Source organism: Panthera onca, chromosome F1 (genome assembly GCF_046562875.1).
Source record: "Panthera onca isolate mPanOnc1 chromosome F1, mPanOnc1 haplotype 2, whole genome shotgun sequence".
Classification (NCBI taxonomy): Eukaryota; Metazoa; Chordata; class Mammalia; order Carnivora; family Felidae; genus Panthera; species Panthera onca.
The window spans coordinates 7,633,091-7,659,767 of record NC_138355.1 but is presented as its reverse complement, the minus strand read 5'-3'; the positions used below and the strand labels follow the sequence as shown (position 1 = coordinate 7,659,767).

The window sequence follows — 26,677 nt, the reverse complement described above, 5'->3', positions numbered from 1 at the left end:
GAGCCTGGAGCCTGTTATGGATTCTGTGTCTCCCTCTCTCTCTCTGACCTTCCCCCATTCATGCTCTGTCTGTCTGTCTCTCTCTCTCTAAAATAAATAAACATTAAAACAAAATTAGAACCACGGAGCACATTCAGCTGCATTATCTCATTTCATCCCAGACATGGTCACGTGACCCCCCCAGCTGGGGAAATTAGGGCTAAGAGAGGCGAAATGACTTGCCCAAAGTCTGCCATGCTGTGTTCCACCAAGCCAGGCCCAGACTTCGCTCTTACCATTCCGTGCAGCATTTCCTGAGTGCCAGATGCACCGCGCACCCTTTGCTGGGCACCGGGATTACACTGGCAATTCCATTTGGTCCAGCCTGTCTCTGGGACTAGGCACCTTTCTTTTGTGGCTGTGGTTTTGAGCTGGCCAGGGCAGAGCAGAAGAAATCCTACAATCTAGGATGAGTCCCAGTGCGGCCAGCTTCCTTGAATGGGCTCCGAACGAGGAAAAGCCCCTCCCTTGGCTGATTGGAGCCCCAAACACCTCCTGGGCTCTCGTGGCTCCTGGTGTCAGGGCTCCAACAGCTGCAGGCATCACCCCCTGCCTCACTTCCACCATCCCTAGGCTCCCGAGGGGTGCACGTGTGTGTGTGTGTGTGTGTGTGTGTGTGTGCACGCGCGTGCACCTGCGATGCGTGTGCTTGCCTCTGTTAGGTTCCCAACAACGTGTCCTCCGTTTTGCCCAAGATGCAAGGTTGCTTTGTGCACATCTTGGTGGGTCACTTAGAGCCAAAGGATTGTCTACAAGGCCCCTGTTGACTTTTCCTCACGGGAGCTCAAGGAAAATATGAGGAAGTAAAAGTGCCCCCGAGGAATGCACATTTTAAATTCCAGGCCATGACGCACGGCTGGTTTTCTTGAAAGCTTTCCAAGCATTCAAGACGCATGCTGATGTGCTCTCGAGACAGAACGCAGCAGGGGGACACTGGGTGGAAAAGGCCAGGATCCGTGTGCGAATTGAGCGCTGTGCTGCGTCTGCTCTAGGTAACCTAACGTCCGGTCTCTTCCTCTTCTTGTGCTTCTCCTTGGGCGCGTGACTTACAATCCACGCCATTCTGCAAAATTACGTAATGCAGACATTCAGACATTCAACCCTGCTAAGCCCTTTGCTTTATTATTTTTTTTTGTCATTTTATCTGTAATATTTTTTTTTAATATATGAAATTTATTGTCAAATTGGTTTCCATGCAACACCCAGTGCTCATCCCAAAAGGTGCCCTCCTCAATACCCATCCCCCACCCTCCCCTCCCTCCCACCCCCCATCAACCCTCAGTTTGTTCTCAGTTTTTAACAGTCTCTTATGGTTTGTAAGCCCTTTTCTTTAAAGGTTAGGACTTGTTTTTGTTTTTAATGGAAAGGTGAAAGGGAACGGCTGCATCATTTTGACACGATGTTTGCATTTCAGAGTTTCTTCTGCATTTTCTCATCCAGCACCTCAGGGTTCTGAAGCTCTTGTCTGGTACCGGCTTCCGGCTCTGGCCTTGACTGCTCCTCTCCCAGAAACCGTCTTGCTAGGGGGCGCCTGGGTGGCTCAGTCGGTTGAGCGTCCAACTTCGGCTCAGGTCATGATCTCACAGCTTGTGAGTTCGAGCCCCGCGTCGGGCTCTGTGCTGATAGCTCGGAGCCTGGAGCCTGCTTCGGATTCTGTGTCTCCCTCTCTCTCTGCCCCTAAACCACTCGCATTCTGTCTCTGTCTCTCTCAAAAACAAAGAAAAATTAAAAAAAGAAAAAGAAAAAGAAAAGAAAGAAACCGACTTGCTAGGATCACTCGCCCAACATTCCAGAGCATTCCAGCTCCCCAGCTGGGGCTGGCACATGCTCATACCCAGCTGACTGAGAGGAACAGTTGCTGGTTTCCTCTCCTTGTTCACCTTTTTATGTATGTATGTTTCTTTTAGCTTTTTTCTCATTCTTCTCTTTTCTCTCTTTTTTCTTTGTTTCTTTGTTCCTTCTTTGCCCCCCGCCTCCCCCAGTCATTGGTCTCACCACTATACTCAGTTAATTACATGCTGAATACCTTCATTTTATTGCAGAAAGCTTTATGTACTCTATTCATTGTTTTTTAAACCAGGTGAAAATAACCTTTATCTCTTAAAAACAAACAGACTCCAGGCAACCCCAACACAACTAAATTAATTTCATTTTTTAAAAAGTATGTTCGTTTATTTGTTTTTTTGAGAGAGAGAGTAAGAGAGGACAAGCAGGGGAGGGGCAGAGAGAGAGGGAAGGAGAGAGAATCCCAAGCAGGTTCCGCAATGGCCGCGCAGAGCCAGATGCGGGGCTCGAACCCATGAACCGTGAGATCGTGACCTGAGCCTAGATCAAGAGTTGGACACTTAACCGACTGAGCCCCTCAGGTGCCCCTAAATTAAGTTCATTTTTATTTGCTTGTATTTAATGCATGTATTAATTGATGTGTTCATCAGATATATTCCGTGTTGAGACTGTCATACTGAGGTGAATGAGACCCAGTGCCTGTCCTTCCTGAGCCTGCCATCTGGTTGGGAGAGAGAGAGCAGTGACAGGCAATTATAAAACACACAGATGCTTTGGGATCGTGAGGACAGGTTTGGGGAACACACGGAGAGGGATGGCCCTGATCATTCAGTGTGGGTAACACTGCCCGGGATCTGTTGGCTCATGGTTGAGTATTTGGTGGTGGGAACCAAAGGTAACCTTCCCCCAGGAGCAGAACAGCCCCTGGGTGATTCAGTACATGAAAAAGGGGTTAGTCCTCTCAGAGTTTAAGAGCTGACCTTGGAGGAGCCTCTGGCTCAGCCGTGATGTCAGATCTGGATTCATCAGGACTGTGATTTCCTCTCGACTCCTCGGCCCGAGTTCACTTGGTTGCAGATTGCGAGTGAAAGCACTTACAGAAAGATTCAGACCATTTGGTTTTATTTCAGTTTGGTCATGAAAGTCACAAAACGCTGGATAGAATGAGCCGTTGGTGCATATTGAAAAATTATTCAGATGATCCTTTCCTCCACTCGTTAGCAAAGTGTTTCTCTGTTGCCCCATTTCCCGACGGGCAGCGTCATTGAGGACCTGTACTTTCTCGGGAACAAGAGACACTCAAGAATAGAAACCAAGCCCAGTGGCATTACCTGTCTGGGGATTTTCCATGTGGCAGAGTTGAAGCTCTTATTTGGTGATCATTGTGCCCACTTCACAGAATTGTTGTCGGGATTGGCTATGGCAACACATACCTAAAGGTCTTCAGACAGAATCTGGCTCGTGGCCGGTGCTCAGAAATGGCGACAAGCATGATGACGATGGTGGAGGGTGCTTGCTGTTGTTCCGCAGAGTCCTCTCCGGCTGGACTCCTCGTATCCTTGTATGTCATGGAATATGTCACCCAAACCACCCCGCAACACGTAATTGGGTATTACGCGTTAAAATCATTGCGACCCAGCATCTCTGCAGGTGAGGTCAAACGCACCTGTAGAAATATCATAAGCTCGACGGCAAGAGTTAGCCCTCGTTACAAGACATTCTTCGTAGGGTTATCTGAGCTCTGCCTTGAGCTGCACATCTTGGAAGCAAGAAATGGAAGGGAAGAGTCCAAAACTGAAATGCTGCCGGCCCATCGCGCCTTCCAGCACCCCGCTCTTTTTCTAGAACATGTGGGCTTTACCTTTTAGCAACACACAGAGTGAGCAAACAGCCAGCAGGTGCCGAGGGCCCAGATTTCAGCCCTGACCACGAAATCCTGAAACACGACAGCCTTTTCTGTTTGCCAAGTCTCGTCGCACGGGGCAGGACCCGGGACGAAGGTGAGGCTGTAAATCGAGGGGGAAGAAGAGGCAGCTCTCCTCGGCCCTGGGCAGCGCCGGTGAATGGAATTCTCTTTTGCGAGAGGTCACGGAGTCAAATGCTGTGGATGGATAATTTTATGGCCACTAATAAAATTTATAGCCAAAGCAAGCTAAGATAATAAGGGTAATCAAACATCCAGGCCTGGGACATAAGAACCCCGTCGTGGCCCCTTGGTGCTGGCCGAGGGGGTGCGGCTGGACAGCGCAGGAAGGAGAAAAGACCACAACCAGTCCGTGGGGAGCACTGCATTAGGGAAAGAATGTTAGCCGGCTGTTTGGTGTGATTTGGCCCGCGCGAAGGAAGGTAAAGGAGGACGGCGTTTGACTCGGGCAGGTGTGCCGAAATCAGACGCTGTGGAACCAGAGCTGAGTTCAGGTGGGGGCTTTCTGTAGCCCCATCCTCATCCTGGCTTCCAGACCAAAATATTTATTGAGCGCCCACTGTTTGCAGAGCTGTAAAAACATTAAGTGACAGTGGAAACAATAAATAATAATAAAAGAGATGTTCCCCCAACAGTGAGATATCAATTGCCTGAGAGAAAATGCTATTAGATGGTATTTTCTGGGATTTGGGGGTCATAATGTCATTAGACATAAAGACGGAGGAGATGTTTGTTGTCCATGGATGTCTCTGCTCAGGAAATAGATATCGTTGGTGTCTATTCCTGGCTGCCTTGTCGGAGTCAGAGGAGGTGACTTTCTGGGTCAATAATGCCATTTAAGATGAACCCCCATGCCGACACACTCGAAGCTCTCAGCCGTTCCCATCAGCAGGGAAGTCAAAGGTCAATGGCTTACACATTGCGATTTGCAGTGTGGAACCAACCTTGGTTTAGAAGAGCCAGACATCTTCTGCCTTGTTTCCGTGGTCAAGATCATAACCAAATGTAAGATTTGCTTTTTCTGAGGGGACACATATAGTGTTCCTCATACTGAGGTATCTGTGCAAAAATTTAAATGTGGCTGAAAGACATGAATCTCACCTAAGATTAACAGATACAGAGTCGGGGCACCTGGGTGGCTCAGTCGGTTAAGCGTTCGACTTCGGCTCAGGTCATGATCTCATGGTTCGTGGGTTTGAACCCGCGTCGGGCTCTGTGCTGACAGCTCGGAACCTGGAGCCTGCTTCGGATTCTGTGTCTCCTTCTCTCTCTATTCCTCCCCTGTTCATGCTTTTTTAATTAAAAAAAAATTAAATAAAAAAAAGATTGTAAAAAGGACCAACCTGTACCCATGAATGAGAACTGGGAACCTCAGGCAACTGAGGACCCCACATGTGCAAGCACACACACACGTGTGCAAATGCACACACGTTTTGAAAGCAACAGATACTGTTACTTTCGTGAAATGGTCCCGTGTAACCGAGATAGAGCTAAAAGCAGGTTTTAATCAGAACTAAAAAGGGGCACCTGGGTGGCTCAGTCAGTTAAGCATCCGACTTCGGCCCAGGTCATGAGATCTCATGGTGTGTGAGTTCGAGTCCCGCGTCGGGCTCTGTGCTGACAGCTCAGAGACTGGAGCCTGCTTCAGATTCTGTGTCTCCCTCTCTCTCTCTGCCCCTTCGCTGCTCATACCCTGTCTCTCCCTGTGTCTGTCAAAAAATAAACATTAAAAAAAAAAGAGAGAGAACTAAACAACAAAATCCGGTGGTGAAAATCTAGTCCCCCCACCCCCACCCAAATGTCATGATTAGGACCCTCAGCAAGCATTCGGTTTGTTGCTTCTAGACGGTGACAGTAACATGTACACTCCATGGTGACAATGAATCCCTGCCACCGGAACTTTAGGTTTTTACAAATGTGTTGGATGGATAGTTGGAGGTTTGGGAATCTGTGTTTTCACAGAAGATTCATGTACCTTTCATAGAATCATGAAAAAAAAGTTCATGCTGAACAGTCTGAAAAGCAGAGGTAAACCATATAGTCCTATCAAAATAAGGCTCCGTGGGGTGCCTGGGTGGCTCAGGCGGTTGAGCGTCCTAGACTCTTGATTTCAGCTCAGGTCATGATCTCACAGTTGGTGAGATCCCACCTCAGGCTCTGTGCTGACAGCGTGGAGCCTGCTTGGGATTCTCTTTCTCCCTCTCTCTCTGTCCCTCTCCTGCTCCCTCTGTCTCTCTCTCTCAAACTAAATAAACTTAAAAAAAAGTAAAAAACAAAAATAAGCCTCCTGATTCCAAATTATGCAGTGAAGATAAAGTTTCGGGGGTCCCCACTGTCTTGGGTATTTTCTCCTTCAGTGGATTGCAGGGGCCCCGAGAGCCATGCTGAGACAGGCTCAGCCCTGAGGGGCAGCTGGTGGGGGAGGGGGGTGACCTGAAGGCAGGGGCAGGATAGAAATCATCCCAGAGCAACATCTCCGGGCCCGGCCCTAGCTCCTGACTCACTCAATCTTTCCGACTCTCTCTTTCCTTGTGGGGAAACTGGTTACATTCTCTTAGATTGCAGTTTATTTAGGTGACAATCTCAGGACTGCAGGGAGGGCCGTGTGGGGACCCACGGAAGGTACAGCCCACCCTTCGTATCTGCCTAATGTATCCCCATCGGCCCTGGGAGCTGCAGAGGTGGAGGCGGGGCTTAGAGAGGTGGAGGTGGGGCTGCAGAGGTGGAGGTGAGGCTTCCACAGCTGGAGGTGGGGCTTACAGAGCTGGAGGCGGGGCTGTAGAGGTGGAGGCGGGGCTTACAGAGGTGGAGGTGTGGCTTATAGAGGTGGAGGTGGGACTTACAGAGCTGGAGGCGGGGCTGCAGAGGTGGCCAGAAAGGGCCTAGTTCTCCAGGAACCTCTCCTTGCCCTCTGGAGTAGCCAGTCTTCCAGGCAGATTTTTACAAAGAGAACAGGGAGTGTATTTATGACTGGGAGCAAAAAAGGTGGACCCTCTTAGACTCACCTTTGATTCAGGGGGACCGGGGAGCCCCCCACATTGGTAGGAGAGGTGCTTGTCCTGAGATAAAGTTGGGTACCCTGGAGGAGAATGCCCCTGAGTGGGTGGCATGCCTCCAAGAGTGGGGGACAGCTCGGGAACGTGGGTGGGGGAGGTGTTAGCTTTATCACCAGACAATCATGGAGCGTAAACCCCTCCAGTCCTTAAGGACCATAGTGTTTGCCCTGCACGGCTCCTGAGAACCGGCTCTGGGGTTCATCCCTCACGGCTGAGGGGATCCCCATGAGGCCCGAGGCGTGTGAGGCGGCCCTCTCATCCATGTCGGTGGGAAAGCCGACGGGGGGCCCCCCACCTCACCCCCACCGCCGAGCCCCAGGCCCGCACCTGCTGCTCACCCCGCAGACACTGAGCAGGCGCACACCGACCTTTGTTCCTTCCGGCCCCCCGAGGCCCTCTTTGACTTAAACATTTGGCTGATACCACATTTCGCAGGCTCCCCACTATCGAATCACCCACACACCCCTTTCCGTTGGAGGGAGAACACGTGTCTTTGGCCGATAGCAAGTTTTTCCAGAGAGCCTTCTTTACATCTCCCGAGGCCAATGACTAGGCCAAGTTTACTTCTCTGAATCTGCCCGGTGCTGAAGCTATTACATAAACAACTCCTCTGGGTCTGTTTCCTCATCTGCGAGATGGGAATGATAGCCAAGCTGTCTACCTAACCTAATAATGATGGTTTCCGATGAGGCTCGTAGGAGAAGAGGTTTATCAAAGCCAGAGGGGTAGACAGATATCAGGGCATCCTTATTACTGATGCTGTAATTATCATAGATACGGGTCTTTCGACCTTCTCTGCTTGGTGGAGAACCAATCCGGTGACTGGCTATTGCCGTTTCACAGAGCCACAGACAGAATTTGAGTGGGAACAGCTCTCTCGTAGCCAGATTTCATCATCTTTCATTATTTTGTTTCTTCTGTAATGGAACAATCCACTTACAACTTACGGTATTGTCCTACGGGTAGTTTGCAGGCTTGAGGCAAAGTAAATTCTTGGTACCAAGCATGACAGAACCTCAGTAAGAAGAACTCCTCGCAACCGTGTGTGTGAAAGATGATAGCTGATCTAACAAGGGGGCTCCCTCTCTCTCAGAATGCTCTAGAATGCATATGATTTTTTAAAGTTTAATTTTTGAAAGAGAGAGAGAGCAAGGGAGAGGCAGAGCGAGAGGGAAAGTCTGAAATCAACCGACTGAGCCGCCCAGACATCCCTAGAAAGGATATGATTTTAATTGTTAAATTAAAGCAGCTAGAGCTGCTTTTCCTAAGAACAAGTATAGCTCCACCATTTTTCAGAATGGCAAAGATTTGGCTAAACAGAGATAATACAAGTTGCTTTAGGCCAGCTGCCTTATGGACTGTTTTTGTACAGTCTTATTGACTGCCAGTGGGTTCTAGGCAACAAGAAAAGGAAGGGAGGGAGAGAGGGAGGAAGGAAAGGGAAGGGAAGGGAAGAGAAGGGAACGGAAGGGAAGGGAGGGGGAGGGAGGGGGAGGGAGGGGGGAGGGGGAGGGAAGGGAAAGGGAGGGGGGAGGGGAAGGGAGGGAAAGGGAGGGGAGGGGGAGGGAAGGGAAAGGAAGGGAGGGGGAGGGGAAGGAAGGGAAGGGAGGGGAGGGGGAGGGAAGGGAAAGGAAGGGAGGGGGAGGGAAGGGAAAGGAAGGGAGGGGGAGGGGAGGGGAAGGAAGGGAAGGGAAGGGAGGGAAAGGTAGGGGAGGGGGAAGGAAGGGAAGGGAAGGGAGGGGGAGGGAAGGGAAAGGAAGGGAGAGGGAGGGAAGGGAAAGGTAGGGGAGGGGGAAGGAAGGGAAGGGAGGGGGAGGGAAGGGAAAGGAAGGGAGGGGGAGGGAAGGGAAAGGAAGGGAGGGGGAGGGGAGGGGAAGGGAGGGGGAGGGGAGGGAGGGGAGGGGAGTGGGAGGGAAGGGAGGGGAGGGGAGGGGAGGGGAAGGGAAGGGAAGGGAAGGGAAGGGAAGGGAAGGGAAGGGAAGGGAAGGGAAAGGAAGAAGGGAAGGGAAGGGAAGGGAAGGGAAGGGAAGGGAAGGGAAGGGAAAGGAAGAAGGGAAGGGAAGGGAAGGGAAGGGAGCCTCGCACAGTAGCTATACGCACTAAGTACCCAATACATGGTTGTTTCCATGAAGAGATGAGCAAATGAATCTGTAGACTCTAAAGGAGGCAGCTTTTCATCCCTAAACCAGCACACAGTGGAACCAAAACATTACACTTGGGTGCTGACAGGCAAGGGGGAAAATCCTGCCGTGTCCCAACAGTCCAACAAAATAGGAAAGCCATAACAGGAACTAAGTCTTCTTACTTCAGTGACTTAAGGAAAAAAGATTTAATTAGATACATGTAGAGAATAAGTAGAAAATCAGAATCGCTCAGATTTACTCCACAAACATGTTTTAACCATCTCCGTGTGCCAGGCACTGGGTTGATTTTCATGGACACAGTGGTGGGCACACCAGCCCCAGTCCCACCGTCCTAGGGTTTTGAGAAACAGTGATCTTTGGTTAAATGCATCATCGGAACCCAGGTAAAGACACTGAAGGAAGAGACCACCCTTCTGTAACAGCATCCACCAGAGGCTGGAAGGAGTCTGGAAGAACGCTTCTCTGAGGAAGTAGTTCTTGAGCTTGGATGCGAACAAAACGTAGAAACATTCCAGATCGAGTGCGAACATGTGCAAAGACTTTGTGGCAAGAGGAGCAGTGGGTATGTTTGAGGAGCTTAAGGAAGTCCAGAACCCTGTCTGGCAGAGAGTGAGGGGAGATAAGTTGGCAACGACTGTAGCTATTTGTATATTATTTCTGAAAGCTTATAATCCCTGGAGAGGCTATTGGGCATAAACACCAATGAAAACGTGAATTTACTGGTGGCCGGAGCCTACAGGAGCAGGCATTTGGGGGGGACCCTTCTTCCCATTGTGAACAAGCAGAACAAAAACCGGAGAATGCTCAAGAGAAAGCACAAAGCGAGCTCAGCCAAGCTCTTAGAGGGGGAAGGGGATGGAATGGAAGGCATGGACTGCCCCCCACCCAGATCCTCACACTGTGTCTGAAATCGGGGTGCTGGGAGGAAGGGCGGTGTGACCAGGGACCTAGACAATTTCAAGTTTACATAGCGTTTGGTTTCTTCAAAAAAAAATTTCTTTTTTCTGGGGCGACTGGGTGACTCAGCCAGTTAAGCATCCAACTGAATTTCAGCTCAGGACATGATCTCACGGTTCGTGAATTCGAACCCTGAGTCGGGCGCTGCGCTGACAGTGCTGAGCCTGCTTGAGATTCTCTCTCTCCTTCTCTCTCTGCCCCTTCCCTGTTTGTGCTCACCCTCTCTCTCAAAATAAATAAAGACACTTAAAAAAATATTTTCTGAGGTAAGTAAAATGCTAACATTCTTTGATCATGTTACTGGATCTACCTGTATGTGTTTTATTATTATTTGATGTTTTTTGTATCTGTTTAAAAATATTTTTAATTAGGAGGAAGGGAGGGAGGAAGAGAGAGAGTATAGGAGTGAAAGAGGGTCTAGGACTGGCCTGAGCGTCAGGGTCCTGTGCTCAGTTTCACATTGTCTTGGGCGAGTCACTTCTGTGCTCCCGTTTTCCTTACGTAAGAAAGGGGGTTTTGAAGGGAAGGATCTTGGCGGTCCCTTCTAGCTCTAAGTCATTCTGTGTTTCTGATTTCTAAGAACAATCGATTATTGAATAATTCTACTTACAGGTTTGGGAATGGAGTGTCCCATGTCCACGAATCCCTACTTTTTTTTTTTGAAAAGAGAGATCCAATCTTGCCCGGCAAAGATAGCCAGGAGCTAGCTGTCTTTTAAGGAGGACGGTGCATTGAAGTTCATCTGTTTAGTGACGTTCCTGAAAGCCACGAGCCCACAGGATGCTTGCATTCATCCCGGGCCAGACTCGGGGACCTGGAAGCACCTAGAAGCCTGTGCCTCTGTGTCGGGCCTCTCGCCATTCGCCGCCCACATCCTGGTGGCTTCTCTGTGGGTTTGTAGGGCACCTGCAAGGTCCTTTCTTACACAGGGAGGCAGAAGAGTTTCAGAAGTGAAAAGGAAACACCACAGGCAGAGATCAGATGACAGCCGCGTTCGTGAGCCCGCGGACATACGTGGTAACACACCTGGCGGTGCGTTCACTCACTGCTATCCTGACTGCCTTCAGATGTGCGCCGAACCAGCGTATGTCTGGTAGATTGTAGCTACCTCATGAAGCAAGATGGTGCTGTGGGTTCTGGGTATAGTTTTGGACGTGGTTGGGGACGGCGCCCTGGACCACGGGAGCTTCATAAGTGCTATTTAGTGGCGGCAGCTGGTCGAGCGGAGCCCGCGCCCCGCGGACAGTAGCAGAAGCCCAAGGACAGGTGACAGGCCCCCAGCATGGGCAGCAGCCCTTGCTGAGTGCACGGAATGTTCTCCAGGCCATGGGCTACTTTTGCCGCCTCCTTCCTGGGCTCTCTTACGTGGGTCAGGTTTCCTAACAGCCCGTTGAATGAATGAGAGTAAGAAAGTATGTGTTGGCAAAATTTCAGCTGCAAATGCCAAAGCTTTCCAAGTAAGAGCATGAATTTAAGCAAAGTTTCAAGTGAATGGACCTCAGAGTAATGGCTGTTCTGCTAATAATGAAAAGTACAAATGTTTTTATGTTCAAAGGTTAACAAATGGGACGCTTTCACTGGCCTCCTGGCCTGCTCAGTTACAAAGTGGAAACTGTTCCTGATCTTTGCTTTATTGTACTTGTATTTTCTAGGCAATTAGAAGGATTTTCCACTCAGCATTTAAGAGGCTTGAACTGGCTGGCAGACTCTTTTTTTAAACTAAAGTTTCTTTCTTGCTTTCTTTCTTTCTTTCTTTCTTTCTTTATTCCTTCCTTCTTTCCTTTCCTTTCCTCCTTTCCTCCTTTCCTTTCTCTTTCTTTCTTTCTTTCTTTCTTTCTTTCTTTCTTTCTTTCTCTTTCTGTTTTCTTTCTTTCTTTATTCCTTCCTTCTTTCCTTTCCTTTCCTTTTCTCCTTTCTCTTTCTTTCTTCCTTCCTTCCTTCCTTCCTTCCTTCCTTCCTTCCTTTCCTTTCCTTTTCTTTTCTCCTTTCCTTTCTTTTTCTTTCTTTCTTTCTTTTTCTTTCTTTCCTTCCTTTCTTTTTTTTCTTTCCTTCCTTTTTCTTACTTTCTTTTTTCTCTTTCTTTCCTTTCTTTTTGCTCTTTCTTTCTTTTGTAAAACTAACATTTTTTTCCCCTTTTGTGCATGGGCTGAAGTTTTAAAGTAACAGGCTTTCCAAATAGCATGCTTAGGCTTTGCCCACATAATTATTACATTTGTCGTGGAATTAGCACTCCTTGAAAGTATGTTTCTACATAAGATTCTCATTTTGCCCACAAGTATGGTTCTTCCTAGCGTATCCTGTGGGTTTCGGTAAAACAGATCCAGCCCCGTCCAGCGGACGATTGCAAATAAAATGGAAGCCATTTATCTTAATGAATGAGTAGGAAAATCAAGTCTGTTGAAATGGTTGAAATCCTCCAAAAAGGGACCACTTGGTAATCCACGGTGGCTGTATCTGTTTCTCTGAGCTTCTCTCGGTGCTGTTTGCTGACTGCTCCCCGAAACCACAACAAGTGTTTTAATTAACTCCTCGCTTTGTTAGCAGGCTCACCTCTCCTTTAATGATGTCTTTGCCCCACCCGTCTATCGGCATCTGGGCCAGCAGTTGATGTTTCTGCTCTGGTCTTGGGCCGCAAACCGTGCTAATGGCTCAGGCTTTCCTCTCCAAATGGACAGGAAACACAGGCATAATCAAAACTCAACAGTGTCAGGGGGGTGATTTTATTCCATTATTTTTAATGAAAATGAGGAGGTGCCCCGGGGCTAAAATGCTAGAAAATAGCCTCTGAGAGGCCCTGAGCCCCCACAGTGCCCCCTCCCCACCTGCACTGGGGCCCGCTTGCCCCAGCAGAGAGGGATGCCGTGCTGGGGAAGTGCAATGAGCCACAGGTATTGAGCTCAGTGTCTGTTTTCCTTGTCAGATCTCCCAGCTGATGACGGAGACGGGCCGGGAGGGCCTGACCGAGGCAGCCCTGAATCGCTACAATGCAGACAAGCCTTCGGCCTGCGGCGTCCCGGCCTCACAGGGCTCCTGCGTGGCCAGCGAGACCTCCACAGGCACCTCGGTGGCTGCTTCCTTCTTCGCCAGGTAAGGGGGGCGTCCCAGAGCCTCGGTTCTTTCGGACAAGCCCGCTTGGTTAGCCTCTCGCGTGCGCCGCATTAGCTAAAGCACCAGGAAGAGTCTGGGGCCGCTCTTGGACTTGACTCTTTCCGACGGGGCTTCTCAACCTCGGACTGCTGACAGGTTGGGCCAGACAGCTCTGTGGTGGGGGACCGTCCTCTGTGTCACAGGGTTCTTAGCAGCGTCCTTGGCCCCTGCTCATGAGATTCCTAAAGCATCTTCCCCAGTTGTGACAACCAGAAAGGTCTCCAGACCTTATCGTGTGTGCCCTGGGTCGAGAGCCACTGCCATAAGAATACGTGGCTCTAAGGATATCCTCCTGGGACGAGGACTTTTGTGGGCACAGCCCTGTGGTTGGTGTTTCCAGATTTACATCCTCGTCACAGAAAACAAACTGCTTCAAAATTAACTATTAAAGAGATAGTAGGTTTTTTTTTTTTTTGTATGTGGATAGTTACCATATACTATCCAGCTAATCTTAGAGACTTTAGAGACATGAGAAACAAAAACTGAAAGGTATTTCAACAATGTTTTCTGCCTAATTTTAGCAGTGGAGCAGAGACAGGGCAGGAGACAAAAGACAGCTGAGCAGAAGGCACTTTTGGGATCGTCTAATTCAGTCCCCTTGTTTTATGAAGGAAGAAACTGAGGACCAAGAAAGTCAAAGTATGAGTTAATTTATAGCAAAGCCAGAAATGGAAACCAGATTCCTCTGCTTTATTTATTTATTTTTATTTTTTATTTTTTTTTGGTTTCCTCTGTGATTCATTATTCGATCCTTGGAACTTAACTTTAGAAAACTTCTTCTAAGATTTGCGAGCTCCTGGGCGAGCAGGAGGTAGGACACATGACCGCGGATCTGAAATCAGAAGACGCCTGCGGTTTGAGTTACAGGTCTGCCTCAGTTTCCTCCTCTATGAAACGAGGATAGCACCTCAAGATTTCCCTGAAGGCTAAGATCAATCATTGTAAATTATGAAGTGCTGTATAAATGGTGATTCAATGTGGACTCAGCTAGTATGTCGGGAGGAAGGAGTACCGTGTGGTTTTTCTTGCCATCCTTGTGCGTGGTAATGTCCAAAGCACCAACATGAGGAAGGGACTGTGATTAGGACAGGAGCAATCAGAGGAGGAACAGAGGCTGGTGTCCTGTGTTGAAAACAACCACAGGGGCTCCTGGGTGGCTCCGTCGGTTGAGCATCCGACTTCGGCTCAGGTCACGATCTCGCGGTTCGTGAGTTCGAGCCCCGCGTCGGGCTCTGTGCTGACAGCTCGGAGCCTGCTTCAGGTTTTATGTCTGCCTCTCCCCTGCTCACGCTCTGTCTCTCCCTTTCTCAAAACGAAATAAACATTAACAAATTTTTTAAAAACTACAATAAAGGCAGCGCATAGGCTTGTCAGAACACTGGCCCTGAGATTCTCATTGTGGGTCGGTGCTGTGTTTATTGTCCTGTGCACAGTGGGGCCGACCTGAGTGTGTGGGAAGTAACAGGAAATACAGTAGTCTCCTCTTAGCCACGGGGGGTACACTCCAAGGCCCCCAGTGCATGCCTGCAGCTGTGGATAGTACCGAACCCTACGTGTGCACTGTTTTCTCCCATACGGACCTGCCCGTGAGGAAGTTCAGTTAGTAAATGAGGCACAGTAAGACGTTAGCTGCGATGACTAGCAATAAAATAGAACAGTTATCACCACGTACCGTAGAAAAGTTAGGTGAATGTGGTCTCTGTCTCAAAATACCTTCCTGTCCTGCACGCACCCTTCTTTCGTGATGTCCCATGGTAAAATGCCCTCCGTGGTGAGGCGACGTGAGGCGAGGACACGGAGTTGCGACGTGGCGTTAGGCTACTGTTGACCTCTGACGCTGTGTCTGAACGAGGATCGTCTGCTTCCTGCTTGAGGTCAACCACGGATACCTGAAACCGTGGAGAGCAAAACCGCGGACAAGGTGGCCTACCGCATGCACGTGCTGGCCGCCCGACCACGGGCGCTATTGTGTTAGTTCCATCTGTACGTGCATTTCTATGTTGTCTGGGATCATTGAGCCAACTAACTGGGGGGCCGTGTCTCTGCCATTCAGGAAGGGAAGAAAGGGATGGAACGGAATGCGCGGACATGCTCCAAGCACAGAGGATCCCAGGACCTAGGTGGGTTAGGAGAGCATGTCCAGAGGCGGGTGACGAGAGTACTGAGGAACTAGGAAGCCATGTCATGGCGGGGCTAGTCTGGAGAAGACGGCCCTCGGCTGTCTCTTGGGCCGTCGTGTGAGAGAAGGATTTGGTGGGTTCTATAAAACACCCAAGCGTGTGGGCAAAGGCTGAATGAAACCTGACGCTGGAGCTCAGCTCCGACACCCTCCGGCTCGGCTCTCCCAGCTCAGAATGAAGGACAATTTGCACACCATTCGAACTGCCCTGGGACAGATTGAGATCCCCGTCACTGAGGGAAATCAAACTTACCTTGGGTGACTGGCCTTGATGCTGAGGAGAACGTTCACTGCTCAGATGTGGGTTGACCTTCTGTGCACCTCCCTGACCTGAAATACTCTGAATGTGAGAAGCCGCAGCTCAGGCTCCACCCAGAGACTTTTACAGGTCACTCGCAGAAAACACCAGAAGCAGGATTTGAAGCAGGAAGAGATGGGAGGTTAGGACCCCTGATGGCCAGTGTTTAGGGCGAACGAGTGTTTCCCGCAACAAGGAACCCAGCAGTGCTTTGGAGCGGGGAAAGCGTGTGGACACGAGACAGGCTGGGATGGCCCAGGGTCCGAATGGAAACACGGGGGTGAACCCAGAGTGGAGGGGCCTGTCGATGGTGGTGGCGGGAACCCCGGGTGATGTTAGGAATAAACAAACACTGGACTGAGTTCAGATTGCAAGAGCTTGTGGCGGGAGCTTTCAAAGAGCTGGAAAGGATCCGTAGGGCTGCTTAAATCCTCATTATTACTTTGTGGTGAAGGCTGATAGCACTAGGAGCTTAATGGTTTAAGGCATTCAAAGTACGCGGTTTGCGTTTAAAGGGTTTACAATGTATGGGGGGGGGGATGTAACGTGAAAGAGAATAGTGTTTCATACACACACACGTGCACATGTGCACACACACGCACATGCACGTGTTCCCCTCACGCCCTTTCCCTGTTTGCCCTGTCGGTCTCCTCCACGACAGCTGGGAGTTCACACATCCCAAAGAGGGACGCGGTTCATATGCTGCCTCCCTGTCACTGATGGGAACCTCAAAGCAGAAGATCGAGTGACTTTCTCAAGGCCCAGAATAGGAAGGGACAGAACCGAGCATGTACCTCGCCTCTGCAGATCCCCCGAGGGTCTGCATCGAACCACCCCCGCTTATGTCGTCAGACAGCCGACCGAGTTCAGTGCTTTTCTGCCTCAGATAAAGTAAAGCTGGGTAAGGCGACAGTACAGGTGGCCTCCGGTAGGGGTGAACTCTTTTGTTGAGGGTTGTAGACACCGACTTTTCTTTGTGATCTCAGCCTTTCTCTGTCAATATTTACTTTCTAGAGCTCTGCGGAAAGGTCAGGTGGACTTTACTGCATTTCTGATACAACGTCTATAAGATAAGAGTTCCAGTTCTGAATAAGCAAGGATACCTTTGGCCGGAGCAACTCCAGGCGTGCGGTCTGCGGGGCCGTTCCCGGTCTGTGACGGGCGTAGAGGTTGAGAGGAAGCATTTAGAAACTTCTGTCAGCCAGTTCACAAGAGTAATTTTATGTCCATTAGGATCTAGGAATAACAAAGTGGAGCTTGTATTTTGAATGTAATGAAAATTAAAGAGGGGCGCCTGGGGGGGCTCCGTCGGTTAAGCGTCTGACTTCAGCTCAGGTCATGATCTCGTGGTTTGTGAGTTCGAGCCCCGTGTTGGGCTCTGTGCTGACAGCTCGGAGCCTGGAGCCTGCTTCGGATTCTGTGTCTTCCTCTCTCTCTGCCCCTCCCTGCTCATGTTTTCTCTCTCTCTCAAAAATAAGTAAACATTAAAAAAATTTTAAAAAATCAAAGAAAAAGTGATTCCTCACCACAGATAGTTTGAGAGGCACCTGCTTTAGAAAATGATGATGCCCGGAGCGTTTTGTCCTTTGATCCTTATCTTCCCAGAATTTCTTTATTTCTTGAAATAGCAGCATCGTGGTAGACTGTCTGTGCTTTAGAATTTCCGTGCCCTGGTTTTTGAAAAACATTTTTTGGGGGGGGGAATAGTAACCTCATACTAAAAACATAAATAGTTGTAGTAACCAAAGAAAGACGGGCACAATTCTCATCAAGTTGGGTGGCTGTTGTGTGTTGACTTTGAACTTCACAAACGAGGGAATCTTCCTGCTCCCACAGTGCTGGGAAATGGCAGAGTAGGGTGTGATTAGGTTTTTTGCATTTGTTGGCTGTTCACTTGGGGTGAAGATTTACTTAACTATGTACGGAACGTGAAACCCAGGAAGACCTCCTGGGTGGATCCCCAGCATTGCAGGCTGAGCCCAAGGACTCCCTGTTTTTATTTGAAGAGCAGCGACCAAATTCTGGATTATGCGTCCGATTGCCTTGGATCCTGGTAAATCAGACGAATCTTTCAGCTGACCTCCGGTCTTCACGTTGATGTTCTTTCCCAAATAACCTTGAGTGACCATTTAAAATCGTGTTGTTGTTGTTTTAATCCGTGAAGGAAATGAGCATCTGGAGGAGTCTCCTCTCCGTTCAGAGCAAGTGTTTGAAAACGGTGAAAACTACCAGCTGTCACGTGAGCTTTGCAAAGGCAGGTGCCAGTCGCGCAGAACTGGAGCCGCCATATCTGGGCGCTTGGTGGGCATGTGTCTTGAGTGTCATGTCTTACTACTGCCTCTTTTGTTTACAGCTCTGGTATGGAGTTCACAACCTGTGGAAGACCATGACTTCTTATTACAGTCAAATCAGACTTTTTAGTACGATTATATAGAGGCCATCTTCGATTATCAATTTTTTTTTTTAATTTTCCCTATTTTCGTAGCGGAAATGTGAATGTCTCCAAATCTGTTGGCGCAGGTTTGATTCCCTCTGGTTACTCAGCGTCTCCAAACCCTTTAGGGCGCATCCGTTTGCTCACTCGTGGGTCTATCCCATTCATTAATGCTTCTCCCTCCCCCTCTCTGCCTCTGATTTTCCAGTAATGGGGTAATTTTGAACTCATTGATTCTCGAAGACTCTGACCTTGAAGCAGTTTTCTGCTGTTGATTAAAAGTGCGTCTGTCCTGGGTTTGGAATATTCTGGGGACATTTTGGTGTTCTCCGCAATATCGGGGTGCCCTCACATACATTTTGTGGGATCCGTTCGCTCTGCTTTCTCTTCCTCTCTTGCCTTGTTCCTCATTTCCTTCCGTCATTCGTTCGTCAGGGATGTTATTAGATGTCTGTCCAGCTCGACCTGTCACGCGATTTCTTTCATCTTTGCGTATAGACGGCTCCTCCTATTACCTAACTGCTTTCTCCAAGCCCCTTGCGCACGGCACCGACTGTTCGTGACTGATTTGTCTGGTTTTCCGGGCATTAAAACCAAGACCAGCTTGGGTCCTAGGGTCAGGGGCTAAGTCAAGCTGCAAGAGCTGTCTCCTGGCTCCGAGGCCCCGGCTTCAGGACCAGGTTGATCCGTTCATCACCCTCCTCGGGACACCTACTCTTAGTGCTGTGTGGACACGTGCTCTGTATGCACAGCTATTTCTGTTACGGGAAGGTCCTGCCTAAAAGCCCTCTGCACATTCTTGCCAGCAGCCGAGGCAAACAGTGCCTTGTTGCTCTGCTACAGTATGCACTTTTCATATATAAAGTCGTACAGCGAAGCCTTTCTTTAGTCCCAGCCTGTGTGAACACAGAACAATAGTGCTTGGTTTTATGCTGAGAGTTTGTGAAGTCAGAGAAGGACGAGACGGGGCACGGGACTACGTGTGGTCCTCGTGTTCTTCCATCAGGTACTGTGCCCCCTGAGGGATGCTCACATCTTCCTCTGATGAGCACTTGAGCAATTAGCACCAGAGAAAAATTATGCCAAACACAGCCCGGTTGGTCTCAGGCGATGTAGGAGGCAGAAAATGGAGCTGCGCACTCAAGATCCGGCTCTTTCTTAACGATTCACTGTGGGGTTGGAGTAAATTCCCATGTTAGTGTCTGTTCTAATGGAATGACGTCTAGACGCCTCTAGACGGAGAGCTTCTAGGGGCTCATGTCGCGGAACTTTGCTGTATTATTATGCTTTCGCTGTCTCTTGTTTTCACTGAAGCGTATGGTACCTGCACTTACCCCCTCGCCAGAATCTCATTCTGACCTGGTGTCGATTCCTTCCCTGCTTTCCCCAAGTTAGACCCTTCCCTGGCCTGTTCCAGCTCCCCGTTGGTCTGTTCCATGCCCCTCCCCCCGGAAGTGAGGCTTCCACTGACTTCCTGTGGCACATTTGTGGTTGGAGTCGGCATGCGAAATCATGCTGTTTGCTCCTGGGACAACAGCAACAATTAGAGGGGTGAGTGAGGCCTAAATGCAACCACCACCACGCTGGCCGAGCAGAGGTCCTCCCTCTGGGCTCCCTCAATCCTTGAGGGCCTCTCTGTGCATCTGCTACACAGAGGTACAGTGTGGGCTTGTTGGCACAGCTTAGGGCAGCAGTTTTGAAGGTCTGAATTGGAGGCCAAGCCCCTACCCTCTGGGTTTCTTGTTTATTTACTCTGGGCAGGTCAAGCTCACTTTTCTTAGAAAAGCCTCCTTGGCCTTCTCGGAAAAGAGGGGACTCTTGCTCATGTATATGGATGAAACGAATTTGTAGGAATCCTACCCGTATGAACATAGTTCCGCTTGAACACGCATCTGTTGCAGTATGAAAGGGAAACATTAAGAGGAGCCAAATGTATATTGAGTGCCATCAGATGTCAGGGGCTCAAGGAAACAGTCTCAGGTGTTTGCTGCATGAAAAAGTAAATCCTCGATTGCTTACGAGAGACAGTGAAAACACTGAAGAAAAAGTGGCCGTAATTCAAAGTCTACACTATTCTCCTTTGTGTTCAAAGAAAAAAAAAATCTCGAAACGCTTGAAATGGATAACCCTAACATCCAGGACCAACCCCAACAGCCTCCGGAACCGCTCTGTGTTGGGGGTGTGTGGACCATAACAGAAACGGCATTCATGGCTTGGCCCGCACCACTCGGGGCCGGCGATCTGCGCGTTTTCGGAGGTGGTGATCTGCACTTTAGAAAATGGCCAGTGTTTGCAGCCCTTTCCCACCTCCTGCTGCAGGGATCGTGTAGAACAGGGCAGTTTCTGATTAAACGAGCCCTTTGTCTGAATGCTGGCCTGTTGGTGTGTTGGCAGTCGGCTTGCAACATCTGGAAATCATTTGCGCAGCTCTGCCTTGGTTGAAAACCCGATTCATGCCTCGGTGTGGCTGTTCGAAGGCAAAGCAAGCGCAGTGAGCCCGAGGAAGCTCAGGTATTCTCACGGTTGGACATTCTGGTTCTCACTGCACATTTTGAGTATCTTCTTTTCACCAGTGTCGGGGTGGGGGCGGAGAAGAAGGGTGTCGGATCAAGAGAAAGATGAAGTAGTCCGAGGTGGAATCCACAGCCGGCCACGGACGTTCTGACTTGAGGCGAGTGACTTGACGTCTGGAAGCACGCTCCCTCGGTTACCTGGCGGTGGTCACGGGTACATGGCGGTCGTCGCGTCTGTTCCACAGGGTTGTGGTGAGGATCACGTGGAAACGCGAGAGCACTTTGTAAACGTCGTCTAGATTCTGCAGACGACATTAAGATGTCACCAACAGAAAGGGATGGAATATTCTACCCTCCCTGGGAAACCCAGCGAATTCTCAACATTCCCTATGGAGTGGACGACTTTTGTCACACCCACCGTTACAGGGTGCTTACGTGGCACTTTTTCCCCTGGGCTAGTGACCAGGAAATAGTTCATTTTCTTTTCTTTTCTTTTCTTTTATGTTTATTTATTTATTTTTGAGAGAGAGAGAGAGAGAGAGAGAGAGAGAACGCACAAGTAGTGAAGGGGCAGAGAGAGAGAGGGAGACAAGGAATCCGAAGCAGGCTCCAGGCTCTGAGCTGCCAGTGCAGAGCCCGATGTAGGACTCAAACCCATAGACCGTGAGATCACGACCTGAGTTGAGGTTGGATGCTTAACCAACTGAGCCACCCAGGCGCCCCAGGAAGTGGATTTTAAAAGCATACACTAATGAAGTCATGTCCGGTCTCTGGCCATCCTCCACTCTTTCTGAATGGACTCCGGGCCATCGCATCCTCCCTCTTCCAGCCCCAGTGTGGACCGTGGGGCAGTCAACAAAGAAAGAGACTGTTTCCCCTTTTGCTTCCATCGTATTCAGCGTTTTCATTCATTTTCACCATCGGCTTTGGCCAGGTCCCAGCTGCCTGCTCCTCAGTCCTCCCCAAGTCGCAGGTAATAGACTTCTTAGTTGCTCCTCCCTTCCCTCCTTTCTTCCGGTGTTTTCCTTCTTACTGTTGGATTTTTCTCTGGGGCTATAAAACCAAAAGATAAACCCCCTTCAGGCGAGTTACGAGTGTGTAATCAACCAACTGACTCAGGAGCTAAGTGCTCCTGAGCCCCGTGTGGACAGTGTTTGTCTCTGAGGTGCGACGCCTGACCTTTACAATTGCCATAGAGGTTCCAGCAGGTCACCAGGCCAGAGTGGTAGTGCTCAGTGCTTCCTCATTTAAATGTAACCAGGCGACATTTATCGAGGGTTTCATCTATGCCGCACACAATTCTGAGTACTTTACGCAAATTTGAACTTCAAGAGCCCCCCATGAGTTGGCCCTCTTGTTATCCCATGGCTTAAATATGGAAACGAAAGCACGGATCGGACAGTGAGGCCAAGGTCGATGACGTGCCACAGAAGCTACAGAGAAAAACATTTTGACCGACGGCTTTGTATTTTTCTAATTTTGTAAGTTGCTAAAATACCGCTTCGTACCTCACTCAGAGTCGAAGCTGAAGGTTTTCCAGGGACTTGCGATCTGCTCTTCCCCCATCCTCCCCGCTCTCCCTCTTGCTTACTGCTCTCCAGGCACACCCACGTCCCTGTACTTTCTCAGAGAGCGCGAGACCATTCCCTCCTCCGAAGCTCTGCTCTTTCTGTTCCCTCTGCCCTTTCCCCAGATTTCTGTTCGGCTCCGCCGTCCCTTCCTTCAGATCTTTGCTCAGATGCCCTCCCTCACCTCCCTGCGTAAAAGTACAGGCATCCTGATTCTGTGTCTCCCTCCTCCCACACAGCACCTGCCTACTGTCTTCAGTGTTAGTTGAATGAACAAACGAATCTCAGACTAAAAGGGAGGAGGGCAGGCAAGTCTCCAGATTTTCCTCCACCGAAGTTCTTTGAGAATTTCACACCTTTTCCCTTTCACTTCAGACCTCCTGCTCAGGGATTAAATTCCCCTTTTAGCTTTAGGACGTTTTGGGGAGACGGAGTCAGAACAAAGCCCGAAGAAGGCATCCTTGGGAAATTGGGATTCTTAGGAGAGAGTGAGTACCTGGTAGTCTTTTTCAGAGGAGGATTTGCAAGAGATGGGGCAGGTGGCCCGGCCTGGGGCCAAACACACAAACAATCAACAAACAAACAAACAAACAATCAAAGAGTTAAAGCAGAGGAAGGAGGCAGGACCTGCACAGTGCGGCAAGGTACGCCCATTTTTCTTCCTGTCTCCTTGCAAGCCTGTCTTTTCCTCCCTTGACTAAACCTCTTCGCTTTTTGTCCCCTGCTTTGATTTATTATTTTAATTCTATAGCTGTCCTGGTGAAGCATGTAAAGCATTTGGGGATAAAATCATGTGGAAGACATTATAGAAACGAAAGACGTGTTGTTTTATGTGGTACTGGGTAGGGGTTCACTATGCTGATGAATCATTTCGTCGACGAAAACACAAATCTGTCCACAGCGTGGTCTATCCACTGAACAAGAAATTGGCTTCTCATTGAGGGGATAGGAAGGAGGAAGTTAGGGACATCGTGATACTAATTTGGTGAGAAACACGTAGAACCGAAGCGCGAAGAGAACCGGTGAAGTCTCTGCTTTTTTATATTGCGGTGGCCGGGGGGGGGGGGGGGGGGGGGCCCTGAAGGCGGGATTTTTATTTTCTTGCCTCTAAAATGGAAATAATGAATTTCTCTTTTTCTTCTATCTGATTATTAAGGCGTAGATTTCATGAGAACAGTGCCTGTCTGATCCCCACCCCACCCCTGGCTGCCCTGCTCTTGGCCCATGCCTTGCATACAACAGGAGCTCAATAAGTGAATGTTGAAACAGGGAACCAACCATGCTTGAAAAACTCAGGCCTGTCTTGCTTCTCAAATGACTGAAATGCTTAAAGAAGCTAAAACTTAAAAAAAAAAACAATAACCGCGGGAGTGTACTTGAAAATGGTGTAATTTATTATGCTGCCTCAGAGTTCTCATCATTCCGAGCGCTAGTATTCGTGGGGAAAGTAATTGTGATGGCTAAAACATAAATGGAATTTTTTTTATCATTATTGATTTCAACACAGATTCTGCAACACATTTTTTTTTTTAAGAGGAGAGAGAGAGAGAGAGAGAGAGCGCGCATGTGCACGCGCAGGCCAGGGAGGGGGAGAGAGAGAGAGAGAGTCTTAAGCAGGCTCCACCCTGAGCACGGATCCTGACGTGGGGCCCGATCTCACGACCGTGAGATCATGACCTGAGCCGAAATCAAGAGCCAGCCCCTCAACCGACAGGGTCACCCAGGCACCCCTCCCTGCAGCACACTGCTTCTGATTATCGGCTTTCTCTTTATTTTTTATTTTTTTAAAATTTTTTTTTTTTAACGTTTATTTATTTTTGAGACAGAGAGAGACACAGCATGAATGGGGGAGGGGCAGAGAGAGAGGGAGACACAGAATCGGAAGCAGGCTCCAGGCTCTGAGCCGTCAGCCCAGAGCCCAACGCGGGGCTGGAACTCGCAGACCGCGAGATCGTGACCTGAGCTGAAGTTGGACGCTCAACCGACTGAGCCACCCAGGCGCCCCTCGGCTTTCTCTTTAGCTTAGGCCGAAGTGATTTTAGCAATCACACCGTAATGACGTGCTGTTCCTGGAACCTGGTGTGTTTGTCATGAAATACACTGAAATTTGGGAAACGCCATTTCAAGAGTCTAGAAATAATGGCCCGTGTCATTTTCTTGGCACCCTCCAACACCGAAGCCTTAAGAGTCCATAGTTTGTCCTTTTAAACTCTAGTAAAGGGGAAAAAGGGTTTTGGCCGTGACAAAGGGAGACGAATTGTCTTGGGGCCTGTTGTGAAAAGGGTGTAATCAGCGTGAGGCAGGCCGCTCTGAATAATAACGATAATAAAAAAGAATAAATGTGGACCATCACTCACAATTTATTTCTAGTCTTTTAGGTGCCTCAGAAAATAAATGTGGTTCATTTTTCCCAAATAAATTTTCCTTTATTATCATCTCTGTCTCACTGGTGCTCGACTGAAGGTGGCAAGATGGCCCTCGCGGAGCGGGCAGAGTGTTTCCCAGCCTGGCTGTGCCGAATTTTAGCGACACTCCCTAGGGATGAAGAAACACTGAAGTCTTAAGTCCTGCTACATGCCCTAGCCACCTGCAAGTATTCCTCCAGGGCCTCTAGGTATCAGGGTAAAGTTGAGAGAGGGAGTGGAGGAGGGTTACTAGCCAATGTGTCATAGAGTCCTGGCTGGGGTCTCCCAGGAGCCTCCCCCACCAGGGCCCGCAGCCCCTCACACACCACTGTCTCCGGGCCCCTCAGGAACTCACGTGATGGACATAGCTGGTGGTAGCAGGCACTGTTGACCTCTGCCCCCCTGTGCCTACCACTCATGGTTCACTGAACCAAACCTTGTAGCTCCCAAGGTCCCCCGCCCTTGTGACTCTGCCCCGGGGCTTTCCCTGACTGCCGAAGACCACCTCGCTCAAGCGTGGGGCCGGCCAGAGTGCCAGGGAGGAAATCCTGTTGGGAACAGCTCCCAAATAAGACTGACGGGAGGTGGGGGTAGTTACCCCAGCTCCCCTGCCCGTTGGTTGGGACATTGCTGAGGCCTAGTCCACTCTGACCCTGATCCATGGTCCAGATTTCCTCAGTAGGACTGAGCCCCAGCTGCCCCTGGATCAGCAGCCCCTTGATAATGAACCCTGTGGTGGCCTCCTTCCCTCCCGGTCTCACTCCCACGCCCCTACTCCTGCTTCCTGGAACCACCTGCCAATTAACCCTACGAGCACTTTCATCCTCATCCAGGGATGTTTCTAAGGACGCCCAGCATAAGATACTGGCAGTATGTCTTCATTCACTCATCCGTCCATCCATCCATCCATCTGTTCATCTGTCCATCCACCATTTTTAAGTCCATGCTATATGCCAGGCATTACATTAGACACCAAAGACAGCACATGGGCAGCCACTGCCCTCCAGGAGCTCTCAGTCCAGAGGATCCTCAGTCCCATTACTGGGCACTTAGAAACAATACAGAGGTTCAGAACAGAGAACCCCGGAACTCCCAGGATCACTCCCCCTGAGTCGAGTGGTTGTTTGGATGTCAGAGGTGACTTCACAGCTCTTGTTATTATTATCAGAAGTGATCTTATTCATTCATTTGCTTACTGGCTTATGGCCTGTCTCCCCTTCTAGCATGTAGGATCCATAGAAAGAGGCACTTGTCTCTCTGTTCCCTAGTGGCATCCTCAAACCTTAGATTGGGGCTGGCGCTCGGTCAGTGTTTGGTGAGTGCCCCCTGGGGCGTCTGGTAGCCTCCTCCCATCTCTCCTGGGGTGGGTCACCTGTGAGGCAGCAAAGCTCAGTTCCACTGTGAAAGTAGCGTCTCTGCTTAGGGCAGGAGAGAAAGAACGGGGCTCCCTGCCTTGGACGCCACTCCCCGAGGGCTGGGGCTTCCTTTCAGTCCCCACTCCTTGGGAACTAAGTACTTTGCCCAACTGTGTACCTGAGGCAGGCGCTTTCCTTTAACATGATGTTTCCTTTACCATCGGGGCACCTGGATGGTTCAGTCGGTTAAGCGTCCACCTCTTGATTTCAGCTCAGGTCATGATCTCACGGTTCGTGGGATCAAGCCCCCCGTCAGGCTCTGCACTGACAGTGTGGAGCCTGCTTGGGATTCTCTCTCCCCCTCTCTCTCTGCCTCTCTGCCCCTCCCCCACTCTCTCTCTCCCTAAAAAATAAATAAATAAAAATAAATATGAAAAAAAATTTAACACGATGGAAGGGAATGTGCTTTACTCAGAATCTATTGATTTAAATGTCCATCCCATCTAATAAAGCACCTTCCCCCCCACCCCGGGGGCGCCTGGGTGGCTCTGTCGGTGAAGCGTCTGACTTCGGCTCAGGTCATGATCTCACGGTTCGTGAGTTTGAGCCCCCGTTGGGCTCTGTGCTGGCAGCTCAGAGCCTGGAACCTGCTTCGGATTCTGTGTGTCTGTCTGTCTGTCTCTCTCTCTTTCAAAAATAAACATTAAAAGAAAAAGAGTTTGGTAAAAAGCACCTTCCTGGGAACATCTGGGCTGGTGTTTGGCCAAACAACTGGCCACCATAGCCTAGCCAAATTGGCCACCAAACCTAGACTCAGCACGGAGGTTAACTGGGAAGTCCTTTCCGTTCCGTGCGGTTCATCAAGTGTGTGTG

At 49.6% G+C, this 26,677-nt stretch overlaps 1 protein-coding gene across 1 annotated transcript in view; it reads left to right on the top strand.

The window, feature by feature from the left end:
• KIF26B (kinesin family member 26B) overlaps nucleotides 1–26,677 on the top strand; it is a 464,521-nt gene that overhangs the window by 207,010 nt on the left and 230,834 nt on the right. Inside the window, exon 4 of the mRNA XM_060644891.3 lies at nucleotides 12,826–12,992. Coding sequence (XP_060500874.3) covers nucleotides 12,826–12,992 — 167 coding nt within the window. The remainder of the gene's footprint in view (nucleotides 1–12,825; nucleotides 12,993–26,677) is intronic.